The sequence below is a fragment of the Lonchura striata genome, chromosome Z, assembly GCF_050655825.1.
Source record: "Lonchura striata isolate lonStrDom1 chromosome Z, ASM5065582v1, whole genome shotgun sequence".
Classification (NCBI taxonomy): domain Eukaryota; kingdom Metazoa; phylum Chordata; class Aves; order Passeriformes; family Estrildidae; genus Lonchura; species Lonchura striata.
In genome coordinates this window covers 11,400,675-11,424,032 of record NC_140740.1, presented here as the reverse complement: position 1 = coordinate 11,424,032, position 23,358 = coordinate 11,400,675, and the positions used below count along the sequence as shown (strand labels likewise).

General features: G+C 49.3%; 1 protein-coding gene across 1 annotated transcript; it reads right to left on the bottom strand.

Moving 5' to 3' along the window:
* Window positions 1-478: 478 nt before the first annotated feature.
* Window positions 479-20,417, bottom strand: LOC146763632 (uncharacterized). The gene is made up of 15 exons (XM_085567963.1): window positions 20,385-20,417; window positions 18,269-18,400; window positions 16,061-16,192; window positions 14,307-14,441; window positions 11,594-11,728; window positions 11,015-11,350; window positions 10,509-10,592; window positions 9,952-10,102; window positions 9,582-9,645; window positions 8,815-8,863; window positions 7,936-8,048; window positions 7,206-7,323; window positions 6,262-6,361; window positions 5,622-5,818; window positions 479-2,561 (listed from the first exon to the last, which is right to left on the bottom strand). The coding sequence occupies exons 1-15, from the start codon at window positions 20,415-20,417 to the stop codon at window positions 2,394-2,396; spliced, it is 1,947 nt and encodes a 648-aa protein (XP_085424089.1). The 3' UTR covers window positions 479-2,393.
* Window positions 20,418-23,358: the final 2,941 nt, after the last annotated feature.

Here is a 23,358-nt window from a genome sequence, read left to right as displayed (position 1 = left end):
GCTCCCTGCCCCGGTGCCCAGGGTGCTGCATACACTGCTGACCTTTGCCAGGAGTCGCAGGGCAGCGGCACAAGAGTGGGAATGCTGAGCCAGGCCAGCGGGCCTCGGCTGCCCTTGGCCTTTCTCTCCTCGGGCAGACTCCAGAGGGCCAATGCCTCCAGGCTGGGCTGTGCCCAGCAGGGCTCCGCTTGCCCTCGGGAGCAGCCGGCTGCGCTTGGGCTCTGAGAGCGGAGGATGCGCCTGCTGCCAGCAAGAGGCACGCAGGGCCGGGCTGTGCCTCCTGCAGCTACCAGGGCCTCCTTGCAGCCTGGCCCTGCCGAGGCTCAGGCTGCTCCGGGCTCTGCCAGGGCTCTGCTGCGGCTCCACGCCGGGCAGGGCCGGGCCCGCTCTCAGCTCACACTCGCTGACAGCTCTGCACCGCAGGAGACCTTTCAGAGCACCTCTCTGATCTTTCTGCTTTCTCCGCTGAGTGAGGCTCTCCTCCAGCCAAAGACTTTGCCCTTTGTGATACAAATCCAAGTGGCAGGCACCCAAATGCTCTCGAGTCACAGCTGAAGGCCTGCATCTGCACAGGATGTTTTGGCTGCACAACTCACCCTTTGCTTTTTCCTGAAAATGCCATTGCCCTTTCTGTCTCAACTGGAAGTGCCACAGATGTGCCAAACAGGGCCCACGGGCCGTATGCCAAAGGCAGTGTGGTCTGGAGAGGATGAATGAAGAAGAGCCTTCTCCACTTACAAACCATACCAAAGGAGCCATAAGCATGTCTTAGCACCAATAAAAGACAACTGGCAATTCAGAAGGAAATCTTTTGTGAAGGGGTCAGAAGGAAGAGAACCTTCCAAATGATTTGATGCTTTGAAAACTTTAATTATAATCCTATCTATAAACCTATACTACAAAACTACTTAACAATCCTACTCTAGAGTCCTACTCTGCAATCCTACTCTAACTTGGTAATATCTTGATTGTTAGATTCTTGTCTTCTTTGTCTTCTTCTTCTTCACTGAGCTGATGAGTGGTGCCAGGGTGGATGCTGGCTTGGCTGCTGTTACAAATGGATGCTAATCCACAGGAAAAAAACAACAAAGAACAGTGAACCATGAGTTTCCAAGCTCAGTACATCACAGACTCAATCAGGATTCCTCTAACTCCTAGAAAGACCCAGAAAGTAAACCAACGGGACCATCTGCTCCCTAGTCGTCATGTGCAGGACCTTGCCATCACAGGCAAACCTGGCCCAGAATCTCACTCATCCATTTATTCTGGTTTCTCCATCTTGCCGGGATTTTTGCCCTGCCAGTGCCCTAGAAATGGTGCTTTCTGTCCCCGGGGTTTCTTCCTTTCAAGAAGCTCCAATGACTCCCATAGGTCCCTGTCTTGGAAAGACAGGCACCGTGCTGATTTCCACAGGCACACAGAGCAGTGTCTGCCTTTCCATGCCCTGCCCCTCCTGTGCTGGATGGCACCTTCCTTCCCAGCAGGGCCAGCCGAGCGGTGCTGGGTCCTGCAGTTCCCTCTCTGCCACACAACCTGGCAGTCAGCCTGGGCCAGTTCCCCTCTGCCTGAGTGTGCCAGGCAGCAGATGGGGCTGGGACAAGTCCCTCTCAGCTGTCCCTGTTTGTGTGCCAGAAACCTCTAAGGATGGGGTGGGGGGCACAAACCAGGGACCCTCAGAGGCTCACAGTGAGTCCCTCACAGCCCCTCCTGCCCACAGCCAAATCTCTGCAGAGTGCTCTGCCAGGACTGGCAGCCTTGGGTTCCTCCACCACCATTTCATGTCTCTCTAGCCTGCATTACTGTACTTCAGTTCTTTTGCCATTAGATAAAACTGAACACCCCACCAAATCAGGGCAAGAGAAACAGCCAGAAAACAGGGCACCTGTCCTCTCAGGAAATGCTCAGAGAGGTGGAGTTATTCAGTTTTGTGAAGAACAGGCCCCAGGGAGACTTTATTGCTGATTTCCAAGATTTCAGAGTAGCTTTGAAGAAAGTGGGGAACACCTTTTTTAACAGGGCCAGTTACAAGAGAGTGTGGGCGAATAGTCTTAAACACATGGGGATCTAATCAGAGTAGGTCTAAGGAAGAACTTGTTTACTTGGAACATGGTGTCTCCCTGGCACAGGTTGTCCCAAGAGCTTGTAGGTGCCTCCATCCCTGGAATCATTCCACTTCAGGTGGGACAGGGCTCTGAGCAACCTGATCTCTTTACAGATATCCCTGCTCATTTCAGGACAGTTGGACCAGAGGACTTTACAGAGCCCTGCCAGCCCAGCCCAGTCTAGCACTCCTCAGCATTTTCATTTGAAGAGCACCAAGAGTGGAGGTGAGGAGGAAGGGGGCTCATCTGATGCCTCGGACCTCAGTGGAGGAGGAGCCCATCCCTCGCACACTATTTCACCTCAGCCCCTTGGCATTTTACCTGCAGGAGCCTCTTGGCAGGCCAGCGCTGCTGTTGGTCTGTCTGCAGGCAGCAGCTCAGGAAGTCACACAGGTGAGGTGAGGATCGGTTGGGCTGCCGCAGCTGTGGTCTCTCTCCTCTGGCTATCAGGAGTTCAGCCTGCAGGAAAAGGAAACACGAGGCTCCACCTGCTTCTTTCCCATCTGTAACTGCTCTCCCTGAGCCCAGTGTTTAAGCTCCACTCTGCAGAGCAGGTTCTGGAAAGTCATCTTTCCTTTACCAACAAAAAGCCACGGCTTTTCCAACATCCTGCTGATCGTGCCTTGGCAGTCAATTTCATTGACTGACCCAGTTAGTGGGAGCTACATCAGCAAAGCATGTTTCCTTCTTGCAGGATTCACACCACCCTGACAGGCTTTCCGGAATATGGGCTCTGCTACACTAACTAACTCTACTATTTCCAAGGATTAGTACAGGAAAGGCATCTCTGCAGTGCTTGTTGGTCCCTTAAGCACAGTGGTCATAAACCAAAACTCACTGAGCTTCTTGTCCTCTTCTAGAAAACAGTGGTACATGGGAGGCAAGAAAAGAAATCCACCAGGTATTCCTCAAAGTAAGGAAACAAACATTTGGAATCTCATATTCAACACAGACCCTTTAAGATGCCTGCACACATGTATTGGGATGAAAATGCTTGCTTGGGCACACAGGAGCCACCTGCAGCTCTGTCTCTCAGCTGCAAGTTTCAGCCTCTTTATGTGGCAAAAGGAAACCTTTTCAAGGTCAAATCTGAAGAAGAAGTCAATGCATTAATGGCGCCCCCATCGCAAACAGTGTAGGTAAGAAGTGGGAGGTTTTGACAGGCTCTCCATGACACCAGGCTGCAGCCTGGTCTCCATAAAAATTCCCATCACAATAGTAACAGCTCTGTGCTGGTGGCACTGAAATAGATGGTGACCAAAAAGACTTTGTTATTATCCTCTTCAACTCAGAGGAAAATTTCCAAGCCTAAAACAGCAAGCATAGTCCCCTGGAGTATAAATAATTATGGCAGCTTTCTTTCTTTTTCCTGCACGCCCAGAGGTCACAAAGGGGGTTTTATCCTGTCTCTCTGCAACTGAGCTCAGCCACTGGACATGGTGGGGAGCTGGAGTCCTCATTGTCCTCAGAACTGTGCAAGCCAGGGATGTCCCTGCTCCTGTGGTAAAGGAACACAGCACCGGCATCAACCGCCCACGTTGGGTCCCAGCCCCAGGCACCGGGCTGCAAGCTCATCAACTTGTTAAAGTACCCAGAAACAGCCAAGGGTTTAGTGTTACTGCAGTTGGAGAAAAACACATCCTTAACTTATCCAGGCCACCCTCACACATGACTGAACAATGTACAGATGATTTGAAAGCCTGGAAGTTCTGAAGACCCACAGGTCTTGGAAAAGATGCTACAGTATGGAGGAAACTTGATGTGCTGTGGTTGAAAAAAGAAAAAGAAACCAAAACTATTGGGGAAGATGAAACAGGAAAACCTTACAAATATGTATGCCTGGAAAAAGATTTTGAGAATATGGAAACTGTAAGCGAGATTGAAATGAAAGTAAGCTTTGAGATAGTTACTAGCCTTAGTTAATGAACAACTGGAAAACAATGGTATGGCCAGCTGAAGGTAATCCCCTTTTGATTAAACTATACCCTCTGCTGGCAGACAGGTCCAAGGGTCAGAGCAGACCCTACTAGCTTGACAGAAAGGGTCCAAAGAGTAGTTTTTATCGTTTAAAATGTAACACAGTATGGTAATGTAATGATTCTTATAGGCTGTAGGTAAATGCTCTAGTGTTTGTATCTTGTACTAGATTGGTTAGTGAAAATTTGAATATTCAGCCCAGAAGAAGATTTATTGTATTGTAACAGGAACTTCCTCACTCTTTCAGGTCTCTCTTTTGGGCTCCTCTTTCGGGACTGCTCTGAGCTGTGGCTGGCAGCTCCAAGCAGGGCCCTGCACCCACGCCCTTTGCAATAAACTGAAAGTTCCAAGACCTGGCTTCAAAGATCTCTCATCTCCCTCCATCCCGACCATCCTACCCACTGTCACTCCTACACAAAACTACTTGGGCATTACTTTGGTGGTTGTTTCTTTTTTCTTTTTCATTTTTTTTCTTCTCCGATAAAATTGAATCTGGGAAGGTCTGACCTCAGTTTCTCAGGATATTTATCACATGTCTAACCTCTCCACTGAAAAATTCTTGCCCTTCAGAGACTGTGGGAACTCAAAATGTCTCTCAGACATTTTTAGAGGTTCCAGGCCCTGGTCAGAAGCATTCTAGACCCTGGCAGACAGCTGAAAAACAGCTGTGATTTTGAGTTTGAGCCATGGAATGAATTACCAGCTTTGGAGGTGGAACAAGCAGTCACAAAAGGTTAGATAGTATAGTAAAAGTAGTTACAAAGTAGAGGGGAAAATTTTTTAGTATTGTACAGGGGGGTTTTAGCACATGTACAGGGGGGTTTTCACTTTGTACATGGGGGTCAGAAGTTCTAAGATGGAGGAAAGTGGGCTGATCCTGTTCTTCCTCCTTCTTTTTCCTTACCTCCATGTTCTTGGTGATGTTGGCACTCACAGATTGGTTTAGAGTAGAAAAACACTTGGCAACGTAGGTAGTAGGTATTGGGGAATAATTGTAAACATGTTATACGTAATATATCTTATAAAAGATAGCAGCAGCCCTGGGCGGGAAGAGAGACGAAGAAGACAGCAGATAGAGAGGATGTCAGGGTGTGTGTGTGCCTCTACCCAGGCCGCTGATCAAATAGCCGCAGTCCAAGAACATAATCTGTTAGATAACTAGCAATAAACTGCCTTGAGACCGAACAGCTAAAGCCTGCGGAGTTTTTCTTTGGAAGCACGGGTTGGAGGAGGAATTTCAGCACCACATGAGACACCAGAGCAAGGCCGGGCTTCTCACAAGAGACAGAGCACCAACGGAGTTCAAAAAGCAAATGAGAAATGTCAGGCAGGCTGGAGGCCAAAATGGCAGGTTTCTGAACTGCCACTTCACTTCTGATGCAACCAAATGTACAGCAGATGCTGACGTGCTGCAGGGACTTGTTTAGAAGGGGACCTTGGTGGAAGTGGTGCCAGCAGATGGCAACGGGACTTGTCCAATGGCACACAGGACATGGGACAGGTGAGAAAGACAGGTGGGATCAGGGAGTATTTGCACCTTACCGAAACAGGAGTTTCATTCCTGTGAGGAACTTCTCGTTCCACCATTTCGATGCCCACGATTCCAAAAGACCATATGTCCACTTTGGGGCCATATGGTTGACCTGTCAGCATTTCAGGCGCCATCCAGCCAGAAGTGCCGGCCACTGAGCTCCGTCGACGCTGCTCAGGGGTGAGCTGAGCAAAGAGGCCAAAGTCAGCTGTGGAGTAACAAACATACCATGAAAGCCAGCTCAAGTTAGGAAACCAAGCAAAAGAATTCCCCACTCTCAGTCTATGTGTTGTTGAATCTCCTGGAGAACTGTCCACGCTCGGTTTCCTTGGGGCTTTAGCCAAGGACATATGAAATTGGCCACTTCCAAAAAAATCCCAGTTTTTTTAACGCTGCTCACAGCAGTGGCCTTTATTCCCCTGAAGCTTTAGTTTGTGGCTCCCTCCCTCTGGAAGAGACAAAATCACACCAATGACACCCTTGACTTCTCGTGGTTCCTTATACCCCTGTGCACGTTGCAACCGTGCCCTCAGCTCACAGCGGTGGGGCCCTGCACTGCCACCAGCACCATTTCTGGGGAGCTGGCAGCCACTCAAAGCAGCCCCTCACCCCACATCCCTGAACGCTGCACCTGACCAGGAATATACTGACCCAGCTTGACAGAGCCATTGGTTCTGAGAAGAATGTTGTCACTCTTCACATCTCGGTAGATCACGTGGTTCCAGTGAAGAAAATCCAATCCTAGCAGGCACTGAGAGGGAAAACAGAAACAGGAGGGCAAAAATTAGTGATGTGATTTCATCACACCAGAAAGGAAACAGAGACTCTAAAAGATTCCCATTCCCCAGGGGAATGGCAAGTAATGGCAGAACACAGTGCCACTGAGAGGAAGAGTTGTGTTCCAACACTTGCAGAGGAGGACCTTTCTACGGAAAGGCATGTCAGCTTTTGAAAGAGCAACAGCACCTGCTGTTGTAGACTGTCCCCTGCAAACCTGCCAGGATGACTGCTGCTGCAGTGGATGTGCTTTCTCCATGCAGAGGGCAAAGGAGGGGTGTGGCCAAGAAAGAAAAAGTCCCTCTCTCTGGTGTGAAGCGGATCACTTTTGGGTGGGAGGCTGCATGACGAAGGTTTTGTTGCTGGCCTCAGCACAGACTTAGAGTATAACATCAGTCACCTTCCTGAAGCAAAGAGCATTTTGGCTGCACTACTGTTCTTTTCAGTTGAGGACTGTGAGAAATGAGTCTCTGTTTCTCAGCTGATCATTTCAAATCCTGCCACCAGCACCTTTGCTTTTACAGGCAAGGAATGCAGTGCAGATAGGTTGAAGATAAAAGTTTAAGGAGGCAAGGTGGGGAAGAGCAAATACAAATACAGGAGGCAGAAGGAGAATACAACAGTAGGAGAGAAGAGTACAAGAACTGAGTACAGTGAGTGCAGGGGCACTGGCAGGCAGTTCCCTTGAGATGCTTTTACTTGCCCATAGCATACTGGCACTAGGGAAACAAAACTTTATACATGAAACCTCTCTGTTCCGAGCCCGTTTCCCAGACAATCCTGCCCAAGCCCTCTGAAGCACAGGTGGGATCCCTGACCTCCCGACTGATGGCTGCTATCTCCTCTTCAGACAGGTAGGTCTTGCTGATGACATCGCTCAGAGTGCCTCCATCCATGAACTCCATAACCAGCCAGAATTGATTATCCACAAGGTAGCTGAAAGAAGGAAACAAGAGCATGGAGGTAAACATGCATGGTTAGTTTGTTTTCTTGATTCTTATTTCCAAGTCCCTTTGTGACAAGGACAGAATAAAGAGAATAGACATTCCCTCTAGGCTGTGCATTGTTTGCAACCTGTCTCGAGAAGAAAGGCACAGCTTTGAAAAAGGAGAGGCCTTAAATAGCCAGCAAGTAAAAACTGCAGTTTAGGAACAGATAAAAAAGCCTGTCCCACTGCGTGTTTCTGGAAATAACCACCTAGTCTTCCTGGCATGCAAAGCAATGGAAAAGAGGGGACACAATCCAAGGAAAATCCATGTTAGTTTACCCAGATGTAAGAGGACTGTTGAAAAAAATCAAGCCCCAAAATAATGTGGTGGCTGTGAACTTACAGCCTATTGATTTAGTTAGATATGACTGATGCAGGTTTTTGAATAATTTTCAAACTATGTGTGCCAGGGAATACTCCTGCAGACAAGATGCACTCTCTTCCCAGCCATTGGACATGAGCAGAGCAGTAATAATTCACCAATAATTACAGCTCTATTTTCTGCCACTGAATATCCTTGCATGTTTGCAGAATGTAAACAAACATTTACAACAACTCACCTGTCTAAATAGTTGACGATGTTGGGATTCTTATTTATCTTCACAACCATGAGTTCATTGACTTTTAGTTCCTTCTTCCTCGGTCCTTGGAGATTTATTTTCTTTATGGCCACCTAAAATGACATTGAAAACCAGTAACTTGAGAAGTTGGTGGCACAAAACCACCTGGAGCGAGTAATTTTGCAATGACACAGCCGAGCTGTGCCAGACTGCCTTGTGATCAGGCATTGCAGTAATTAGGAACTGACATTGCAATAGCCCATTGCTCCACTCCCTTGGGGGCCAGTTACAGGACACGTGGCCACTGAGGTTTTGCCGTGAACACTTGGTGACAGTGGTGTCTCAACTATCACCCACAAATCTCTGAGCCCACTCCCTGCTGCTTTGTATGGGATTCAGAAGAAGTAATCCATGCCTGAATACTCTGTGGCTACATCCTGGGCTATGGGCAGGGCTTGGGGCTTCTAGGGACGCCTTGCAGATCTCCCCCTATGTGCAGTTCCCAAGTGCAGCACTGCAGGTGGCTAAAGAACTACCAGTAACTTTCAGATGTATTTGCTGGCAACCAGAAGTGAGAATTCAAGACTCTGAAGCTGTAGCCCCAAAGAGCAGTGAGATGCTCTAAGGCACCACCTTTGTTTTAGCAATTGAGAGCGAGTGAGCACATCCTTCTCTGAAATGGACTGCTGCCCTGCATGACTTCCTTCTGGCAGCTGAGAAGGACAAAGACTGTCCCCGATGTATTTTGCAGGCTGGTGCCAGTCTGTGTTTCTTGTGCCTCCTCAGCACAGCTCTACCCAAAGCTCTGGCCACAGCTGCTCGCACCAGAGGGGAAAGCCCTTGAGTGCAGCAGAGTCTGTGGGGGATGTTGACATTTACCTCTATTCCTGTGGCTTTGTTGATTGCTCTAACCACAAATCCAAAAGTCCTAGAGACAAAAAAGCAGCAAAGAAAGGACAAGCCATTTAGATCTCACAGTGAAAGCCAGCCCACACAGGAGATCTCTGCTGTAAATGCCCAAGATCTGCAGGATGCAGGAGGGCTCTGCCAGAAGGCAGCTGATGCATTTTCCTCTTAAGTGCATGGGCACTGGGCCTGTCCCTGAAGTGTTGGGGTTTACTGCCTCAGCTCCTAAAGAGAGCTCCTTCTTTCATCTCAGGTTTCAGGTTCTAAACTGTGCAGTTTTCATAGTTTTCATCCTTACCATGGAGAATTCCCTTCAGCAAACTCTTGGAAAGAAATGTTCCTGAGAACTGTTATCTGACAGCTATCAGGGAGTAGGTTGCTCTTTCAGGCATGCAAGTTTCTTGCCCTTTTATTAGTGTGGCTGTATGATTTGGAGAGATACAGAAATGCTAAGGAAATTAACAGAGAACTGTCCCACACTTGAGAGACAAGGAGATCTTCCAGGTCCTGTTCCTTGCTGAAGGCAAGAGACCTTGGCAGCATGGATGTGTCTCTGACAACACCTTCAGGGCACACTCACAAATTCTGAGCAGCACTGAGAGATGGGACAATCTATCCCCAGTGTCTGAACATGGCCATAGATGTCTGTTTGCAGCTGGCCTGACTTCACACTGCATAGATATTCCACCAGAAAAACACCTGGCCCATGGTTATGGAGAAGTAACTGTGGTTGGACTCACCCGCTGCCAATATATTCCAGTTCAGCATATTTCCCCACAGGATTTTCCATGTTCACTATTTTCCCTGAGGGAAACAAAATGCAAGATGCTCACTTTAAAGCAAAGACCCCAGCTTCCAGGAAATGCAAAAGGCAGCCCCAGAGCTTGGAGCTTTGAACTTCTTGTGGTTTCCTGGGTAACAACATCAACCAGGCAGACGGCTCTGCAGCACAAGTGGCCAGCACAGAGACTGATTTTCTACAGTAGTTCCCATGGGGAAATGTCTCTAAATGTCCCTGGGACACCAAACTCAGGAAAACCATTTGGTACAGCTATGCTGAAACATGCACACAATACACTGTCCCTCAGAGAAGAAATACAGCTGACGTACTCAGTTGCTCCAGGGAGTCATCCTTGTTCTCCTGTTGCTGAGCAGCGCTGGAGATGAGCAAATGGCCCCGGTTCCACTTCTCAGGTTGGGGAGCAAAGGCTCCTTTAGACAATGCTGCTCCTGCAGCAGGTTTGACAAAGCCCTTGTAGATCTGGGACAAGAAATGAGTTCATGTAAGAAAGGTCCCTGGCAGAGATTAGCCTGAGATCCCACTTCAAATGCAAGCCCTTAGGAAGGTGCTCTCAGCCACATGCAGGGATCTTAAATGGGTTTTTTCTGATGTCCACTTCTCAAACTGGATGGGTCAAAACCAAAGGCTAGCTCTACTCAAGTTCATGGCCAGATTCATGTTCCATTTTCATGGATTTTCTGAAGGATCACTGCCACAATGACCATTCTGCTTCCTCTCAAGGATTCCTTTCCCCCTCCAAGGGATTCAGACACACTTGCAGCTCCTTGTTCAAATGTTCTGCCTCCTCCCACTGTGTCCTCTTTTCCTGCACCATCTTCAGGTCATGCTCAACCTGTAGCAGCTTTGGTGGGGACAGTTCCTGTACCTCATGCCAAGCCTGGGGATCTTCATTGCCACCCATTTGCTGGAAGTCTTTGTAGGCTGCCCGGTGAGATGTCAACACTTTCACCTCAAGTTAAACAGAAGAAAGCAGTCAGAGACTACAGCTTATCTCTGTCAGTCAAGAGTCATTGACTGTAAGGAAAGGGAAAGAACAGATTTACAAGGGGTACAGACAGCTTCTTTCAATCCTCCCTCTGGGTCATCATGCTCCCCTGTAAAAACACCTCAAGAAACAAGGAGAGCAGGAACAGGCCACCAGGAATCAATTTGGATGACTGCTGGCCAAAAGGCCAAAGGACAAGTCCCTCTGTCCAGGGCAGCAGGTGAGATTCAGCACACCAGGAAATCCTTCAGAGTGAGTGTGATACACACTACAGCAGGATGGCACTCAGAGGCATCACCTCACTCCCTGCAGCTCTGCACTGGAAAGGCAAGAAGGGCAGAAACCACCAGTTTGGTGACTGCGGTGGCTATCCCTCTTTCACTCACTTGCTCTTGTAGAGCCTGAGGGAGAGGATGAAGCTTTTCTCTGATGATTTTAATTTCTTCCTCCTGCCTCTTCTCCTTTGCTTTCATCTTACTGTGAACTTTCTGAAACTCCGTGTCCAGCTGTTCCTTCAAGTTCTGTAAAATACAAGAGAGAGGATCTTTCACGAGTGGAGTGGCTGCCACTCTTTCACTCACCTGGTTTTGTTGATCGCCCCTCTGCAGACGGAGATTCATGTCCTCTTGAATTCTTCTCATGTCTTCCTTGTTCCCCTTCTTCACGTCCACGATGGCACTCTGAGCTCCGGGCAGCTCTGCTTGTGACTCTGCCTTGATGTTCTGTACACACAAATGCAGGGCAAGTGACTGGGAGCTGCCATCAGGCTCAGCTTTTTCCTCTTGCAGCCTCAAAGTCACATTTATTCAGCCACTTCTTTCTGCTGCCCTACCCACCTCTGCTTCCAGTGTAACCCTCCTGTCCCAGTGCTGACTTTGGCAGATTCCAAGGCTCTGTGCTTTCAGTGCCTCCGTTTTATGCCCTCTTCCTGCCCTTCCCTCTGACACCTGGTGAGTCAGGCTTACCTGGCCTTTCTCCTGTGGCTCTTTCACCTGCTGCCTGAGCTGCTCTTCCTGCTCTCGGGCTGGGAGCAGCTCTCCCCAAGTCTGCCATGGTATCTCTGACAAAGCAGGCTGCTCCTGTTCTTGTTCTGGAAGGACCTGCACAGAAAGCAAGAGAAGATGGGTTTCAACTTTCCATATAACATTTGTGGGCCAAGGCTCAAGGACTGATGGGCTCACACGTTCCCAAAGCACGGCAGTGCTGCAGCTCTCCTGGGTCATTCTCTGCCCGTGGGGAGGCACAGATGCCAAAGTGACCCTGGCACTGCAATCAGGGGCTGAAGCTCCAACAGCCTCTGAGGCAGCTGACAGGGAAGCTGTGGCATTTCTCAAGGGTCTGCTGAGGACCTCCCTCTGCTTCTGCCATGCTCTGTTTGTCTTTCAGTAGTGACTGACACCCCACCCTGTCCCACAGCTCCATCCTGGCTCTGCAGGTAGCTTCCTGGGTGAGCTCAGCCCTTGTGAGAGACACTTCTGGAGTTCATGTTCTCTTCACCACCTAAAATATGGAATTCTTCCACCTCTCTGGGACAGACAGAACATTAAAGCATTAACTGGGGGCTTCAAGAAGAAGTGGCTGGAGGGAGAAACCATGTCTGAGGGGAAAAAAACACCACATCTGGAGGAGGAAACACCTCTGGCTGCTCAGAATCAGTCAATGTCTTTAATCCTCTCCTGAAAGGGATGCTTTACATGAACTTTTCACCTCCAACTGCTTTGGACCAGAGCCAAGAAGATTCAATTATGTAAATGTTACATAGATAGATAGATAGATAGATAGATAGATAGATAGATAGATAGATAGACAGATAGACAGACAGATCTCACTCTTATAATCTCTTGTTACTATAATTTCCATTCCTGCACACATCAACACTTGGTAGCCATTGCCCCAGTCAGCAGCAATCCCAAGACTGCTCCTTCAATAAACCACACTCTCAGGGAATTTAGAGCATTTAGGTCCTTATGGAATACAATCAGATCCAGAGCATTGCACTGGGAACTGCACTCTTGCAGCATCTGTGCTTGGCCAAGTGCTTCTCATGGACTTGACCACACTGACAGTGCTAAAGGGGCTGTAAGCAGAAATAAAGCCCAGCCCCTCTCAGCTCCTCTGATCTCTGGGGACCAGCTGGAATGCAAGGGCATTGATTTCCTGCTCAATTCCCAAACACCACACCTACTGGTTTCCTGGGTTGCAAAAAGACACAGGGACTGTTAATAAGAAAGCAAAGAGCAAGGGCCTGTTGACTGGCCTGGCACCAAAACAGCTCCCTGTCCCAAACAATGTGTCATGCAAAAATACTGCATCCTCCAGAAGGGCCCCCTTACACAAGAAAAAGCAAGGAGAATCTTTACAAGTGCAGGAAAAGGACAGAAAAGATGGAGGAAAATCGACTTGCATAGATAAAAGACAAGAAAATGAACAAGACTTCTCCTCCTACCAAAGGAACAAAGACAGGAGAGCCACAGATGCCAGAGAAAAATACACTTGGATAAAGTGAGGGGATATTTGCTGAGGAAACAACCCTGGTGGTGAGCACTGTCACGTATGGAACCATGGAAGTGTGCCTAAAGGTCCCTCACGAGGCTCTCGTTGTCCAGGCTGAAACTCCCTCAGCACCTCCTCCTTGGCCTTGTGCTCCACAGCCTTCCCCAGCTCCCGTGTCCTTCCCTGCACACGCTCCAGCCCCTCAAGGACTTTCTGCTTCACAGGGGCCCACAAGTGGACACAGCACTCCCAGCTCTGGCCGCAGCGCTGCCCAGCCCAGGGGGACGGTCACTGCCCTGCTCCTGCTGCCCCACTGCTGCTGACACAGGCCACGATGCCCTCGGCCTTCTTGGCTACCTGGCCAGGCGCTGGCCACCTTCAGCTGCTCTTGACAGCATGATCCACAAATTTGCCCATTGGACTAAAAATACAGCATCCCTGGTTCCAAGATTTCCTTCCTGTTCTAAGCAACACAAGACAGCAGTCAAGGACTTGCAGCTTCAACCCCACCTCCAGGTTCCAATGCACTTTACAAAGCTACAGACCACACCAAAAAATGCATACACAGAACCTTGCTCCTTCTACTGTCACTGCCTGCAGGAAGTCGATGGGTCCTGGCAGGACTCCAGCACTCAGCATCCTCAGGCAGCAGCAGCAAGAGCTGGCTGGTCAGAAACTTGCAGCTCTGCCTTGCTCTAAAGACAGCACCACCCACAACTGGCACTTACTGGCTCTGAAGATTCAGGCTCTGCTGTAACCACTGATGGAGCCTCACGCTCATACTCCTCAATTTGCTCCTCTTTGGTTTCGTCACCAGGAGGAGAGGGAGCCAGAACAGACACTGCTGGTGTCTCTGCCATCTGTGGCAAGAGAGAAGCATGAGGGACAGGCTGTTACCTCCAATTTATAGCCTTCTTTCTTCTCACATTTACCACCACATCTTCCAAGGAAAATTGAGAACCCTGGATTAAAATGGGATTCCAAGGCTCTCTCATGTATTAAAATTGGCTAATCCAACTGTAATGCAAATAGATCTGAATTAAATATTCCACACTGCCTACTAAAAGATTACAATGATCTATTTGTGTAAATGACCTTTTAAATCTTGAAATCTCTGAGATGCAAAATCGAAACTTGCAGCTCTCCCTTGCAGTAAAGACAGCAACACCCACAACTGACACTTACTGGCTCAGAAGATTCAGGTTCCAGTGTAACCACTGATGGACCCTCGTGGTCATACTGCTCAATTTGCTGCTCCTCTTTGGCTTCTTCACCAGAAGCAGATGGAGCTGGGGCAGAGACCGCTGCTCCTTCGTCCATCTGTGGTAAGAGAGAAGCATGAGGGACAGGTCGTTACCTCTCATTTATAATCGAGTTTCTCCTTGGATCCACAAAAACCTCTTCAAAGATGGAATCATCAACTTTGTTATAATTGGGATTCTTAATCACTCCAACCAGATTAAAATGGGCTAACTCAACAGAACTCTATTTGATGAACTCTATGAATTTGATAGTCCTCCCTGGCTGATATCAGCAAGCAACTGTGCCTTCGCGCAAAGGAGCATTTGGCACTTGAGAGCTTCAAACTGGAGAAATAGGAGATACCATGGCCTTTGCAATTGCTGCAGCAGACATAGAAAACTCAAACTGGATCAGAATCCCATCCAGTGCATGAAAAGGGCAGGAAAACTTTGTGCAGAAGCAGCTTTACTTGCTGGAAAGAGAGAAAACAAGCAGGGCCTCTCCTGCTAGCAGAGCAACAAACCAGAAATCAAAAGTGTCCCCTCCTCTGGCAGCTAAAACACTTGGAGGCAGTGAGGGCATGTTTGGCAGGGAAACAGCCCTGGTGGTGAGCACTGTCCCGTATGGATCTACGGAAGTGTGCCAGAAGGTCCCTCACGAGGCTCTCGTTGTCCAGGCTGAAACTCCCTCAGCACCTCCTCCTTGGCCTTGTGCTCCACAGCCTTCCCCAGCTCCCGTGTCCTTCCCTGCACACGCTCCAGCCCCTCAAGGACTTTCTGCTTCACAGGGGCCCACAAGTGGACACAGCACTCCCAGCTCTGGCCGCAGCGCTGCCCAGCCCAGGGGGACGGTCACTGCCCTGCTCCTGCTGCCCCACTGCTGCTGACACAGGCCACGATGCCCTCGGCCTTCTTGGCTACCTGGCCAGGCGCTGGCCCACCTTCAGCTGCTCTTGACCGGCACCCCTGGGTCCTTTGGCCCACACAGGTACCCAGCCACAAAGTTGCCCGTTTGATTTCAAATACAGCATCTCCGGTTCAGAGACATCCTGCCTCTTCTCAGCAACACAAGACAGCAGTCAAGGACTTCCAGCTTCACCCCCACCCTAGGCCCTAATGCCAGTTCCAAAATCTGCAGGCATCATTGCAAAAGGCATCCACAGGAAATTGCTGCTTCTGCTTTTTGCCACACAAGAAGCCTTCCCAATGAGGCACTTGGTTTCTTTGGCCATACCCGACAAGAATGGCACCCCACATGTTCCTGGACAACACAATCATCTTCATGCAGCTTAGCAAAAGTCAAAAGACAATGTACAAGAGAAGAACTATTGCAGAGAACTGCAGATCACTTCCACAAGCCAAACACACGTTCCACAAAGGGAAAACAAACAAACCAAGCCCTGCCACTTGCAGCACTACGTCCTGTGCCTTTGGCCACAGCAATGCAGAAGCCCAGAGACAGAACTTCTCTGAGCTGAGCAGCCAGAAGCTCAGCCAGAACCCCCAGCTCTTCAGTGCCTCAAGGTGACAGGTCAAAATCCAATTTGTTGCTGGAGGTCACTGCCTGCAGGAAATCGCTGGCTCCTGGCAGGACTGCAGCACTCAGCATCCTCAGGCAGCAACAGCAAGAGCTGGCTGGTCAGAAACTTGCAGCTCTGCCTTGCACTAAAGACAACACCACCCACAACTGGCACTTACTGGCTCCGAGCTGTCGGGCTCCGGTATGACCATTGATGGAGCCTCGTGGTCATACTCCTCAATTTGCTCCTCTTTGGCTTCTTCCTCAGAAGCAGAGGAAGCCAGGGCAGACACTGCTGTTGCCTCTGTCATCTGTGGCAAGAGATAAGCATGAGAACAGGGCATTATCTATGATTTATAACCTCCTATCTTCTCACATCTACCACCATATCATCCAGGAAAAATTGAGAAACTTTGATTGCAATGGGATTCTTAGGCACTCTCATGGTGTTGAATTTGGCTAGTCCAACTGTAATGCAAATTGCTCTGAATTAGTATTCCACCCTGTCTGCTATCATGTTACAATGATCTGATTCTGTAACTGACAATTTAAATCTGAAAGCTTTGCAATACAAAAGCAAAACTTGCAGCACTGCCTTGCACTAAAGACAGCACCACCCACAACTGGCACTTACTGGCTCTGAACTGTCAGGCTCTGGTGTGACCACTGATGGAGCCTCGTGGTCATACTCCTCAATTTGCTGCTCTTTGGCTTCTTCACCAGGAGCAGAGGGAGCCGGGGCAGAGACCGCTGTTCCTTCGTCCATCTGTGGCAAGAGAGAAGCATGATGGACAGCCATTACTTATCATTTATAGCCTCCTTTCTCCTTGTATCCACAACAACCTCTTTGAAGGAGAAATTATCTACTTTGTTAGCATTGGGAATCTAAGGCACTCTGACCAGAATAAACTGGACTAACCCAACAGAACTCTATTTAATGCACTCTATGTATTTGATAGTCCTTTCTGGCTCCTATCTGCATGCAACTGTGCCTCTGCACAAAGGAGCTTTTGTCTCTTTAAAGCCCTGAAATGGAAAAGTAGGAAACAGCCAGCAAGGCCTTTGCTATTGCTGCAGCAGACACAGAAAACTCAGACTGGATCAGAATCGCATCCAGTGCGTAAAAAGCGCAGGAAACTTTGTGCAGAAGCATCTGCGCTTGTTGCAAAGAGAGAAAACAAGCAGAGCTTCACCTCCTAGCAAAGCAACAAACCACAAGTCAAAAGTGTCCCCTCCTCTGGCGGCTAAAACACTTGGAGGCAGTGAGGGCATGTTTGGCAGGGAAACAGCCCTGGTGGTGAGCACTGTCACGTATGGAACCATGGAAGTGTGCGTGAAAGTTTCTCTTGAGGCTCCTGTTGTTAAGGCTGAAACTCCCTCAGCACCTCCTCCTTGGCCTTGTGCTCCACAGCCTTCCCCAGCTCCCATGTCCTTCCCTGCACACGCTCCAGCCCCTCAAGGACTTTCTGCTTCACAGGGGCCCACAAGTGGACACAGCACTCCCAGCTCTGGCCGCAGCACTGCCCAGCCCAGGGGGACGGTCACTGCCCTGCTCCTGCTGCCCCACTGCTGCTGACACAGGCCACGATGCCCTTGGCCTTCTTGGCTACCTGGCCAGGCGCTGGCCCACCTTCAGCTGCTCTTGACCGGCACCCCTGGGTCCTTTGGCCCACACAGGTACCCAGCCACAAAGTTGCCCGTTTGATTTCAAATACAGCATCTCCGGTTCAGAGACATCCTGCCTCTTCTCAGCAACACAAGACAGCAGTCAAGGACTTCCAGCTTCACCCCCACCCTAGGCCCTAATGCCAGTTCCAAAATCTGCAGGCATCATTGCAAAAGGCATCCACAGGAAATTGCTGTTTCTGCTTTTTGCCACACAAGAAGCCTTCCCAATGAGGCACTTGGTTTCTTTGGCCATACCCGACAAGAATGGCACCCCACATGTTCCTGGACAACACAATCATCTTCATGCAGCTTAGCAAAAGTCAAAAGACAATGTACAAGAGAAGAACTATTGCAGAGAACTGCAGATCACTTCCACAAGCCAAACACATGTTCCACAAAGGGAAAACAAACAAACCAAGCCCTGCCACTTGCAGCACTACGTCTTGTGCCTTTGGCCACAGCAATGCAGAAGCCCAGAGACAGAACTTCCCTGAGCTGAGCAGCCAGAAGCTCAGCCAGAACCCCCAGCTCTTCAGTGCCTCAAGGTGACAGGTCAAAATCCAATTTGTTGCTGGAGGTCACTGCCTGCAGGAAATCGCTGGCTCCTGGCAGGACTGCAGCACTCAGCATCCTCAGGCAGCAACAGCAAGAGCTGGCTGGTCAGAAACTTGCAGCTCTGCCTTGCACTAAAGACAACACCACCCACAACTGGCACTTACTGGCTCCGAGCTGTCGGGCTCCGGTATGACCATTGATGGAGCCTCGTGGTCATACTCCTCAATTTGCTCCTCTTTGGCTTCTTCCTCAGAAGCAGAGGAAGCCAGGGCAGACACTGCTGTTGCCTCTGTCATCTGTGGCAAGAGATAAGCATGAGAACAGGGCATTATCTATGATTTATAACCTCCTATCTTCTCACATCTACCACCATATCATCCAGGAAAAATTGAGAAACTTTGATTGCAATGGGATTCTTAGGCACTCTCATGGTGTTGAATTTGGCTAGTCCAACTGTAATGCAAATTGCTCTGAATTAGTATTCCACCCTGTCTGCTATCATGTTACAATGATCTGATTCTGTAACTGACAATTTAAATCTGAAAGCTTTGCAATACAAAAGCAAAACTTGCAGCACTGCCTTGCACTAAAGACAGCACCACCCACAACTGGCACTTACTGGCTCTGAACTGTCAGGCTCTGGTGTGACCACTGATGGAGCCTCGTGGTCATACTCCTCAATTTGCTGCTCTTTGGCTTCTTCACCAGGAGCAGAGGGAGCCGGGGCAGAGACCGCTGTTCCTTCGTCCATCTGTGGCAAGAGAGAAGCATGATGGACAGCCATTACCTATCATTTATAGCCTCCTTTCTCCTTGTATCCACAACAACCTCTTTGAAGGAGAAATTATCAACTTTGTTAGCATTGGGATTCTAAGGCACTCTGACGAGAATAAAATGGACTAACCCAACAGAACTCTATTTAATGCACTCTATGTATTTGATAGTCCTTTCTGGCTCCTATCTGCATGCAACTGTGCCTCTGCACAAAGGAGCTTTTGTCTCTTTAAAGCCCTGAAATGGAAAAGTAGGAAACAGCCAGCAAGGCCTTTGCTATTGCTGCAGCAGACACAGAAAACTCAGACTGGATCAGAATCGCATCCAGTGCGTAAAAAGTGCAGGAAACTTTGTGCAGAAGCATCTGCGCTTGTTGCAAAGAGAGAAAACAAGCAGAGCTTCACCTCCTAGCAAAGCAACAAACCACAAGTCAAAAGTGTCCCCTCCTCTGGCGGCTAAAACACTTGGAGGCAGTGAGGGCATGTTTGGCAGGGAAACAGCCCTGGTGGTGAGCACTGTCACGTATGGAACCATGGAAGTGTGCGTGAAAGTTTCTCTTGAGGCTCCTGTTGTTAAGGCTGAAACTCCCTCAGCACCTCCTCCTTGGCCTTGTGCTCCACAGCCTTCCCCAGCTCCCGTGTCCTTCCCTGCACACGCTCCATCCCCTCAAGGACTTTCTGCTTCACAGGGGCCCACAAGTGGACACAGCACTCCTAGCTCTGGCCGCAGCGCTGCCCAGCCCAGGGGGACGGTCACTGCCCTGCTCCTGCTGCACCACTGCTGCTGACACAGGCCAGGATGCCCTTGGCCTTCTTGGCTACCTGGCCAGGCGCTGGCCCACCTTCAGCTGCTCTTGACTGGCACCCCTGGGTCCTTTTGGCCCACACAGGTACCCAGCGACGAAGTTGCCTGTTTGATTTCAAATACAGCATCTCCGGTTCCAAGATGTCCTGCCTCTTCTCAGCAACACAAGACAGCCGTCAAGGACTTGCAGCTTCACCCCCACCCTAGGCCCTAATGCCAGTTCCAAAGCTGCGGCTTCATTGCAAAAGGCATCCACAGGAAATTGCTGCTTCTGCTTTTTGCCACAAAGAAACCTTCCCAATGAGGCACTTGGTTTCTTTGGCCATACCTGACAAGAATGGCACCCCACATGTTCCTGGACAACACAATCATCTTCATGCAGCTTAGCAAAAGTCAAGAGAGAATGTACAAGAGAAGAACTACTCCAGAACAGTGCAGATCACTTCCACAAGCCAAACACACCTTTCCACAAAGGGAAAACAAACAAACCAAGCCCTGCCACTTGCAGCACTACGTCCTGTGCCTTTGGTGACAGGTCAAAATCCAATTTGTAGCTGGAGGTCACTGCCTGCAGGAAATCGCTGGCTCCTGGCAGGACTCCAGCACTCAGCATCCTCAGGCAGCAACAGCAAGAGCTGGCTGGTCAGAAACTTGCAGCTCTGCCTTGCACTAAAGACAGCAGCACCCACAACTGGCACTTACTGGCTCCGAGCTGTCGGGCTCCGGGATGACCATTGATGGAGACTCGCGGTCATACTCCTCAATTTGCTGCTCTTTGGCTTCTTCACCAGGAGGAGAGGGAGTCAGGGGAGACACTGCTGCTGTCTCTGTCATCTGTGGCAAGAGTGAAGCGTGAAGGACAGGCCATTACCGCTCATTTATAACTTCGTTGCTCCTCACATATACCACCATTTCTCCCAAGGAAAACTGGGTAACTCTAATTGCAATGGGATTCTAACGCACTCTCATGGTATTTACATTGGCTAATAATTCAGTAATGCAAATTGCTCTGAAATAAATATTCCACCCTCCTTACTATCATGTAGCAATGATCTCTTTGTAATTGATTTTTTAATTCTTGAAAGCTCTGAAATGCAAAAGGAAAACTTGCTGCTCTGCCTTGCACTAAAGACAGCACCACCCACAACTGGCACTTACTGGCTCAGAAGATTCAGGTTCTGCTCTGACCCCTGAGGAAGACTCATGGTCATACTGTTCAATTTGCCCCTCTTTATCTTCTCCAGGAGCAGAGGGAACTGGGGCAGACACTGATGCTGGTTTTGTGGTCTGGGGCAAGAGAGAAGCATGTGGGACAAGCCATTACCTATCACGTATAACCTCCTTCCTTCTCACATCTACGACCATATCTTCCAAGGAAAAATCATAAACTTCCAGAGTAAAAGATTCTAAGCCACACAGATCAAATTAAAACAGGCCAATTCAACAGAACTGCATATGGATAGGTAGCCGATATTCCTCCCTGGCTGCCATCAGCAAGCAGCATTGTCTCTGCAATGCAGAGCTTTTATCTTTTGAAAGGTCTGAAATGGTAAAGTAGGAAACAGACAGCTACGCCTTTGCTATTGCTGCTGCAGACATGGAAAACTACAACTGGATCTGAATCTCATCCAGTGCTGGAAAAAGGAGGAAACATTGTGCAGAAGCATCTTTGCTTGTTGGAAAATGAGAAAATCAACAGGACGTTTCTTCTACTAAACCAGCAAAATAAAAACTCAACCAACAACCAGCAGGGAGTGTCACTGATGACACTGTCTAAAGCACTGGGATGCAGTGAGGGAATGTTTGGTAGGGGAAAAGCCCTTGTAGTGAGCTGAGGGCCAATTTCTAGCTGTCACTGCCTAAAGGAAATGGCTACGTCCTGCAGGACTGCAGCTCTCGGCATCCTCCGCTAGCAACAGCAAGAGCTGGCTGCTCAGAAAATTGCAGCTCTGCCTTGCACTAAAGACAGTACCACCCATAACTGGCACTTACTGGCTCTGAACTGTCAGGCTCTGGTGTTACCACTGATGGAGCCTCGTGGTCATACTCCTCAATTTGCTGCTCTTTGGCTTCTTCACCAGGAGCAGAGGGAGCCAAGACAGAGACCGCTGTTCCTTCGTCCATCTGTGGCAAGAGAGAAGCATGATGGACAGGCCATTACCTATCATTTATAGCCTCCTTTCTCCTTGTATCCACAACTACCTCGTCGAAGGAGAAATTATCTACTTTGCTAGCATTGGGTTTCTAAATCACTCCAACCAGATTAAAATAAGCTAACTCAACAGAACTATATTTGATGCACTCTATGTATTTGATAGTCCTTTCTGGCTGCTATCAGCAAGCAACTGTGCCTCTGCACAAAGGAGCATTTGGCTCTTTAAAGCCCTGAAATGGAAAAGTAGGAAACAGCCAGCATGGCCTTTGATATTGCTGCAGCAGACATGGAAAACTCCAACTGGATCAGAATTCCAGCGAGTGCCTAAAAACGGCAGAAAAAATTTGTGCGGAAGCATCCGTGCTTGTTGGAAAATGGGCAGGGCTTCACCTCCTACCAAACCAACAAACCAACGGTAGAAAATGTCCCCTCCTCAGGTGGCTAAAACACTTGGAGGCACTGAGGGCATGTTTGGCAGGGGAACATCCCTGGTGGTGAGCACTGTCACGTATGGAACCATGGAAGTGTGCCTGAAGGTCCCTCACGAGGCTCTCGTTGTCCAGGCTGAAACTCCCTCAGCACCTCCTCTTTGGCCTTGCGCTCCACAGCCTTCCCCAGCTCCCGTGTCCTTCTCTGCACACGCTCCATCCCCTCAAGGACTTTCTGCTTCACAGGGGCCCACAAGTGGACACACACTCCCAGCTCTGGCCGCAGCGCTGCCCAGCCCAGGGGGACGGTCACTGCCCTGCTCCTGCTGCCCCACTGCTGCTGACACAGGCCAGGATGCCCTCGGACTTCTTGGCTACCTTGCCAGGCGCTGGCCACCTTCAGCTGCTCTTGACTGCCCGAGCCACAAATTTTCCCATTGGACTAAAAATACAGCATCCACCATTTCAAGATGTCCTTCCTCTTCTGAGCCACACTAGACTGCAGTCAAGGACTTGCAGCTTCAGCCTGCCTCCAGGCTCCAATGCACTTTCCAAAGCTGCAGTCTACACCAAAAAATGCTTCCACAGAACTTTTCTCCTTGTGCTTTTTGCCTCACAAGAGGTTTTCACAACTACATACTTCATTTCTTTGGCCAGAGAGGAAAGAATATTGTCCCCCACAGATTCATGGACAACCAAATCATCTCCTTGCAGCATATGAAAAAGCGAAAAGAAAGGAGGGCTAAAGAAACTGTGAAGAATTACTCAAGTGATGAATTACTGAAGAAAGCTGCAGAGCAATTTCACCAGCCAAACACACGTTTCCACAAAGAGAAAGCAAACAAACCATGCCCTGAGACCTCCAGCACTACCTCGTGTGCCCTTGGCCATGGCCCTGCAGAAGCCAAGAGACAGAGCTTCACTGAGCCGAGCAGACAGGCGCTCACCCTGAGGCAACAGGCTTTGGTGCCTCAGCATGACAGCTCCAAGGCCAATTTGTAGCTGGAGGTCACTGCCTGCAGGAAATCGCTGGGTCCCGTCAGGACTCCAGCATTCAGCATCCTCAGGCAGCAACAGCAAAAGCTGACTGGTC